The sequence below is a fragment of the Cyprinodon tularosa genome, unplaced genomic scaffold (assembly GCF_016077235.1).
Source record: "Cyprinodon tularosa strain WSP-4 unplaced genomic scaffold, ASM1607723v1 ctg275, whole genome shotgun sequence".
NCBI classification, from domain to species: domain Eukaryota; kingdom Metazoa; phylum Chordata; class Actinopteri; order Cyprinodontiformes; family Cyprinodontidae; genus Cyprinodon; species Cyprinodon tularosa.
In genome coordinates, this window is record NW_024038980.1 from 1,388,304 (window position 1) to 1,396,353 (window position 8,050).

The following is an 8,050-nucleotide window of genomic DNA, read 5'->3' on the forward strand; positions in this document are numbered from 1 at the left end:
TATAATCGGCCCCCTATCGGTATCGGCCTGTATCGGCCTTAAAACTGAATATCGGACATCAGCCACCCCACCGATATTTAACCCGATATTTGATCAGCTTCTGAGTTTCTAAAGTCTAAAAAAAAAAAAATACTACTACTTCTTCCTCAAAAACTTCTTTTTTACAGACTTAAAAACTTTTAAAGACGAGGGAAAAAATCTCATATCTTCATATGCTGATATATTGCCGTTTAAAAACACCATATCAATCTCTTTTACTAATGAAATATTGCTATATGTCATCGTTTTGCAACGAAATCCCCCGAAAATTCACGAAATTTTGCCATATTTTTATATGTTGATATATTGACGCGGTATCGATCTATTTTACTAACAAAATCTCACAAGAATTTGCAAAATATCACGAGAGTTTGTAACAGAACGATGAAATTTCATGAGATTTTGAAAGTAAAATAGATCGATACCGCGTTTTAAAAAATCTATTTGATATCAGCATATGAAAATATATTTGAGTATATTATTTTTCAAAGTGTCAGAAATGGATAACAAAACTGCTATTTTCAATGACTACTTATTTTTGTCCAGCTTTAACATCGGTATCGGTTATCGGCTACATGAGTTTTAAAATATCGGCATATCGATTATCGGCCAAAATCCCAATATCGTGCATCCCTAAATGCAGGCATTAGGGTCTCAAAGAGTATGAATATAGAGAGTACTACTGCTATTCTAATGGGACTCATTTCTAAGTTTCAGGATAAATATGAATACAAATCTCTCAATGAAATTTAGGGTTAATAGTCTTGATCATGATTAAATGAGCACACACTGCTCATTGAAAACATTTTGTTTATATAAGAAAATTGCAGTGACTGATCCAGATTATTTTTATTGACATACTAATTGGGCTTTACTAAAAGCCCCATGGTAAAAATGCTACCAACTTCTTAGGGGATTTGTGTTGGACTAAACTGATTCTTTCTTTTGTGAATGTTAATTTTGTTTGAATGAGCTCATCCTTGCCGTAATGAAGGTTTGATATTTCATTGTTGACTGTGGTCTAAAATAAAAAAGGGAATGGAATCGGGTTTTTTTTTTTTTTTTTTTTTTTTTTTTCCTGTACTAAAAATGAGAAGTACAAAATGACAAGCTTTTATTGAGAAACAAAAAAAAAAAGGGAAAAACCTTGACAATGTTTGGGGCATGAAAACTGGTCGCAGACAAAATAAGGAAGTCAGTAACAGAAAAATGGTAAAAGAGGCAAAATATATACCGTATTTTCACGACTATAAGGCGCACTTAAACGTCTTTTTTTTCCCTCAAAATGTGCGGTGCGCCCTTTGGTGCGGTGCGCCTTATGTGTGTTGCAGAGGCGTGCACAGACATTTTGGGGGGCAGGTGCTCAGGAGGGGAGGGGAGGGCACTTTTTAGCGCACGTGTAACACTTAATTATAAAAAAAAATAAACGCATGTTGAATGAAATTTGACTTTTATTTGTAACATTCTCTAAACGTGAGTTTTCAATGGAAAAAAGTCACATCACCAACAGAACAGACTAAAGCATACTTCTTTCATCTGGCTCATCTCCCTGTTTTCCCTCACCCATCTGTTCTCCCTCATCCTGGTCTTTTTCTGTCTCTGTGTCTTCCCTGAACTCTTCCTCATCTCCTGTCCTGGTAGATGTTGATGGTATAGAGCTTCCCTGCTGTGACTGGCTACAATATATTAATAATAACCATCATGACAATAATAATGATAATAATAATAATAATAATAATAATAATAATAATAATAATAATAATAATAATAATAATAATAATAATAATAATAATAATAATAATAATAATAATAATAATAATAGCTTTCACAAATATGCCACATTAGTTTAAATAATGGGCTATTAGGGCAACATGACTGGAAGTCTTGTCACGTGGATATGACTTATGGTAGCCTACAAAATAATAGCTATTTTAATACCTGCTGCACAAACCACTTAAAAATAAAATGTGAACAGCTTTTAAGATTTTTCAATATGATTAACCCTCCTTTCTTGGTATTGTGCTGCAATTAATAAATCAATACACAATAAAGAGACCAAAATGTGTTAATTTATGTTGCCTAACAAAACCTATACAACAGAAAACGTTTGTCTTAACACATAGATTTGTACAGAAGAGGATTAGGGCCACTGAAAAAAAAAAAAAGTTAACTGATTTTTAAATTTTATTTCAGTTTAACATGGGAAAAAAGTAAGAATTCTGACTTTTTTTATTGTCAGAATTCTGAGATTAAAGTCAGAATACTGAGCAAAAAGTCAGAATTCTCAGCAAAAAGTCAGAATTATGAGAAAAAAGTTAGAATTATGAGATTAAAGTCAGCATTCTGACTTTTTTCCCATACTAAACTTAGATAAAATTTAAAAATCAGTTAACTTTTTTTTTTTTCAGTGGCCTTAATCCTCTTCAGTATTTGCAATTGCAAACTCTACCAAAATTATTTGTAGCCTATGTGGTCGTCCTCACGTTATCTGTCATTGACTTGGGCTACAGTGTAAAACTTTCAGAATCAGAATCAGGTTTATTGCCATTGTTAGTGAAGGAGTTCACAAACTAGGAATTTTTTATGGTACAATCGTGCAACATGAAACATATAATATGGAATAGGTAAATAAAATTATAAAAATATCTAAAAACTGTGGGTATACGTCATGCAATAAAATAGACTAATGTATACACTTAAGATAAAAAATATGGATACAAAATATAAAAAGTAAAATAGCATCTTACAAGGAGACAACTAGTTTATCTGGTGACCAGTCGGCAAAATGCGTGTTTGGTGCTGCTGAATGAGACATTTTAATGCACAACAAAATGATTCTGCTTGATCTGTATATTACCTGGCTAATGGGGCACGGGAGAAGCAGCCTGTCAGCGACCGTTCCTGCTATCTGAAAACTGCTATGATGCTGCGCATCTGGCATGCCCTGCGGGCGACCAAGCGAGTTCACGTGACAAAGGAAGAGAGAGAGGCTGGTCGGGTGTGCGCAAGTAGGTCGGTCATTTCGGGGCATTGTTTCAGTCGTTTTTAATGGCTCAGGTTTTCAAAAGATCATTTCAAAACCGACCTCAGTAAAATCTTAATAATATTAATAATAATAATAATAAAAAAAACGAGTTTCAAAAGGGCATTTTCTTTGATAGAGGGCAAACTTCCTAGTGCTTTAGCACCACCTAGTGTCTATGTGTGCACGCCCCTGGTGTGTTGTAACTGCGACTTTTGAGACCACCTCATTGAGGAGATGATGAAAGAGTGGCTGAATGTAAGGAGACCAGGTGTTTTTTTTTTTCCACCCCTCACCATCGCTGTTAATATGTGACTCCATGCGTGCCCATCTCACAGCTGATGTGAAAAACATGGGGAAACAAATTAACGCTGTGCTCGCTGTTCAACCGCTCGACATCGGTGTGAACCGGACCCAGCAGGTGCAGCAGAAGCAGCGAGTTTACATGCAAAGTCAATGGTTGACGCGCGTATAGGTGCAGCAAAAGGTCCCGCAGCCTTTAAGCATCTGACGCACCGCCAACGCGCTGCTGCTGCTCGAGATGGAAAAATTGAAGTTTTGCTGCTGGATGCGCCGCATCAACCAATCAGAGAAGCTGATCTGGGAGCTGACAGCGAGACAGACACAGCGCTCTGATTACATATGATATTAACGCAAAGAAAAGGGCTGGATGGATGAGGAGATGATGAAAGCGTGGCAGGCTGGGGAACATTAGGCCAGGTGGGAGGGGGAAGAAGGGGGAGAGGGGGGGGGGGTAAGGGGAAGGGGAAAAAAGGAGGAAAAAAGAAAAAACTGAGATTGTTTTGGGCATACTTCTGTATGATAAACATTTCGGTAGTTCTCTGAATGTAAACTGGAAGATTTTAAAACATTGACGATGCCATGAATGGGATACGAACTTGCGAGCGGTACTAAGATACGGATGAAAGATCACGTGACATGCCGTCCATAATGTGACGCTGAGCATAATATTGAATGTGGATTAAAAGGGATATGCATTTATACAGAATACTTTCAGGGGCATACACGTCTGTAATTGTGAATAAAGACTTTTTAATTTATTTTTTTATCGATATTTATTATTTAATTAATAGAAAAATAGACAAAGATTTTCTTTTATTCGGCATTAAGGGAAATTGCAAGGTTCAAACAAAGAGATCGGATAAGGTATATATAATTGACTTTATTATTATTATGGCCAAGTTCTTTATACATAAATGTAAATATAGAGGCTCCAAACCATGCATTACTGCTTTTAAACACGTACTTAAACAATATATTGACACCATACAATAATCAGAAAATAAGAAAGCACTCAAAACTCGAGAAGCCTTTGTCCTTTTCAACATTATTTAGAGAGCTGTTTCCCCCTAGCGTTAACTTTTGTTTAATAAATGTAAGATCTTAGTTTATTTTTTCTTGTCTTTTTTCCTTATTGTTTCTTGTTTTGCACAAAGCGAAGTCATTTACTTGACTGGTAAAAATGTGAACTTATACTTGTTGAAAATGTCTGTAAATAATGGTTGTGAATTCCCATAGTTCTATAAGGCTGCTCTGTATTGTTCTTTGCACAAACAAATAAAGTTGTATGAAAAAAAAAAAGAAAAAAAAAAGAAACAGAACAAAACAAACGCCGGGGTTTCTAAGTAGCGTCTAAACTCACTGTTGCCACTTGCTGGAGAAAAACACAAATACCACATTCTAGGTAAAAAACAAGAATTTTATATTAGATTATTAATCTTCATTTCTATTTTTTATTTAGATTCTTACAGTCATTAAGCAGAAATACATTTGTTTAATGCTCCTACAGAATCAATAAAGTATCTTTAAATATAATTAACCCTTTTAGATCTTTTCTTCATACATTTTGTAATTGCTTATTATGAGATCCTAAAACTTAATGAAATTAGGATTTATTGCCCCTATATTAATTGTTGGAACAGTAAACAATACATTGAAATTGATATTTGGAAAAGAAAGTGTAATTTAACTTTAGTTAACTAGATATCAGACCCTAACTGCTCATATCAGCTAATTCTATTAAACATGGAGGGGAAAAATGGACAAAATCAAATAAATGAATATACTGTTTGATGAATAAATCTGAATGCAACATTACACAAACATACCATAGATGTACAAATTATTTATTTAATGTATTTGAATAATTTAAAATTTTTTAAAAAAGTATAAAATGCACAATTTGGTACCCTAACCCTTTAAATAATAACATATACAATTAAAAACATTAAATTAATAAGATAAAATTATTTCTATACATTTATATATGTATTATATAAAACATATAATAATACAATATCCATCCATACATTATCTGACACGCTTGTCCCAAGTGGGGTCGCGAGGGGTGCTGGTGCCTATCTCCAGCAGTCAATGGGCGAGAGGCGGGTACACCCTGGACAGGTCGCCAGTCCATCGCAGGGCAACACAGAAACAAACAGGACAAACAACCATTCACACAAACACTCACACCTAAGAACATTTTTAGAGAAGCCAATTAATCTAACAGTCATGTTTTTGATCTGTGGGAGGAAGCCAGAGTAATAATATAATATATATATATTATGATAATATAATATTTAAATTGCCAGTTTAACCCATCAAACTCTTTAACCAAGGTTAAGGACCGAGGGCTTCATTCTTCGTGTGGATATTCATGTGTCGAGTTAAATTTCCTGCTTCACCGAAACATCTTCCACAGATGTACATGGCAGAGGCTTCTCTCCTGTGTGCGTTCTCATGTGCCGGGTTAGAGAAATCTGCACAGTAAAACTTTTTCCACAAGTCGAACACAAGAAAGGCTTCTCACCTGTGTGGGTTCTCATGTGAACAGTCAAGTGACTGCTTTGACTAAATCTTTTTCCACAAGTCACACATGAGAAAGGCTTTTCACCCGTGTGGGTTCTCGTATGACGGATTAATGCCATACTCATAGTAAAACTTTTTCCACAAGTCACACACGAGAAAGGCTTTTCACCCGTGTGGGTTCTCGTATGACGGATTAATGCCACACTCATAGTAAAACTTTTTCCACAAGTCAAACACGAGAAAGGTTTCTCACCGGTGTGGGTTCTCATATGAACCTTCAAATCACCGCTTTGACAAAAACTTTTTCCGCAGGTCACACAGGAAAATGGCTTTTCCCCTGTATGAGTTCTGACATGTTTAGGTAAATTCGTCCGACCAAAAAGTTTACCACAAAATCTACAAGAACGGAGATTCTGATTTGTGCTTGTTATCTTACATCCTTTTACATTTGGAAATTTTATACTCTCATTGTAACCTCTGATGCTTTGATGACTTGTTTTCTGTTTGGGTTCTTTATTTGATCCTGAGTCATTTCTTATTTCTTGGTTCTCGGATTCATAAGGGATCTGAAGAAGGTGTTGGTCTCTGTTGTGTTTTTCCCCATAAGTAGAATTTACTGAAATTGTATCAGTTTCCTGCTTCAATTCAAGCTGCTCTTTCTCCAAACCAATAACAAATTCTTCGTCCTTTATCTGTGGGAGTTCTACATCCATCACTTCCTCCTGAGGTTCTGCTTCAACCTGCATCTCTTTTGTTTGCTGAGGACTCATAATGGAATTTCTGTTCTGGTGGCAGAACTGCTGGTAGTTGATTTCCTTCTCCTCCTTGCAGACATAATGCCGTGGAAGATCTGGACAAGCAAGCAAAGGAATGTTTTGATTTACATGATTGTGAGAAAAAAAAAATTATGTAACTCAAGAGGCTTTTAAAAACACTGAACCCTAAAATTTTAGAGTAACTATAGACAGATCTGATTACAGAAATAAAAATCGAAAAGCTGACCCTTTCTTTATGTTTATAAACATCAGACAAGCTTTCCAGTGAGATTTTATTGTTAGTAACCCAACCTTCAAAACCTATTTCTTATAGATAGCTTAAAACAGAATGTTAAAATGACTGTCATATGCTCCTAAAATAATAAATTCTAAATTAATGTATTAATGTTTCATAAAACAAACAAAAAGATTAATTTTGTCTACTGTAATCAAAAGGGTTACATTTGAGTTAAATTATAGGTACGATTTTTCTTATTATTTACCACAAACATTTATAATGAAAGAAAGTCCAATAATCATTGGTATTTGTAAGTTATTATGTCTCAACAACTTTAGACATTATGGTTTTCTTTGAAGATTTTTAAGCATAGTTCATACCAATACTCTGAAGGTTTATTTGGGGTTTCAAGCAGATTTCCAGCAGTCTGCGCTGACGATCCAGCTCTTCCTCATATTGGACGATAATTTTATCAAACTCTGTGAATATTTCCTCTGCAGCAGCGGTCAGTCTATCTTTGATCAACTCCCTTAAAGGCTGAGCTGAAGACATGGTTGCTACGGACACAGAAATAAGCAGCCTTAACGACAGGAGAACACGTCTAAGCTAGCTCTGCTAGCAGGTCCAGGCAGTCTGCTTCCTATCAGGCCAGAAAGAATCATCATCGCCACCTGCTGGACGGATGTATGACTCCACACCTCCACTTCTTCGTTTCTTGATTTCCGGCAGTCTAGGCATACTGAGTGCAGTGCTGCCCCCCTCAGGTCTTAACATATAAACAATTATCAAAACTTTATTATTAGAATAGAGCCAACGCTCCTCTATTTTCCAATATATTCTCTCTCTCTCTCTCTCTCTCTCTCTCTCTCTCTCTCTCTCTCTCTCTCTCTCTCTCTCTCTCTCTCTCTCTCTCTATATATATATATATATATATATATATATATATATATATATATATATATATATATGTGTGTAATTTTCTACAATGTGTGATTAATAAAACAGTCAATGCAATAAACATAATCCTTCTTTCTACTGAGTACAGAGGTCCCAGAAACCCATCACATGGAGAAACTGTTTAACCCAAAATGTCCCAGCCTTAGCCTTACCGACCTCAGATCATCTTTCCACAAAACACTCTCTTTTCTGATGTCTTTTAAAGGATGT

The 8,050-nt window shown here is 35.4% G+C and overlaps 1 protein-coding gene across 1 annotated transcript; it reads right to left on the minus strand.

Moving 5' to 3' along the window:
* Window positions 1-5,542: 5,542 nt before the first annotated feature.
* LOC119786584 (zinc finger protein 420-like) lies at window positions 5,543-7,550 on the minus strand. Its single transcript, XM_038290046.1, has 2 exons — window positions 7,264-7,550; window positions 5,543-6,740 (listed from the first exon to the last, which is right to left on the minus strand). The coding sequence occupies exons 1-2, from the start codon at window positions 7,433-7,435 to the stop codon at window positions 5,749-5,751; spliced, it is 1,164 nt and encodes a 387-aa protein (XP_038145974.1). The 5' UTR covers window positions 7,436-7,550; the 3' UTR covers window positions 5,543-5,748.
* Window positions 7,551-8,050: the final 500 nt, after the last annotated feature.

Coding starts and splice junctions, on each gene's coding strand:
- LOC119786584 (XM_038290046.1), bottom strand. CDS start 7,435: ATGTCTTCAGCTCAGCCTTTAAGGGAGTTGATCAAAGATAGACTGACC. Junction 6,741..7,263: donor AATAAACCTTCAGAGTATTG/GTATGAACTATG, acceptor TTGCTTGTCCAG/ATCTTCCACGGCATTATGTC.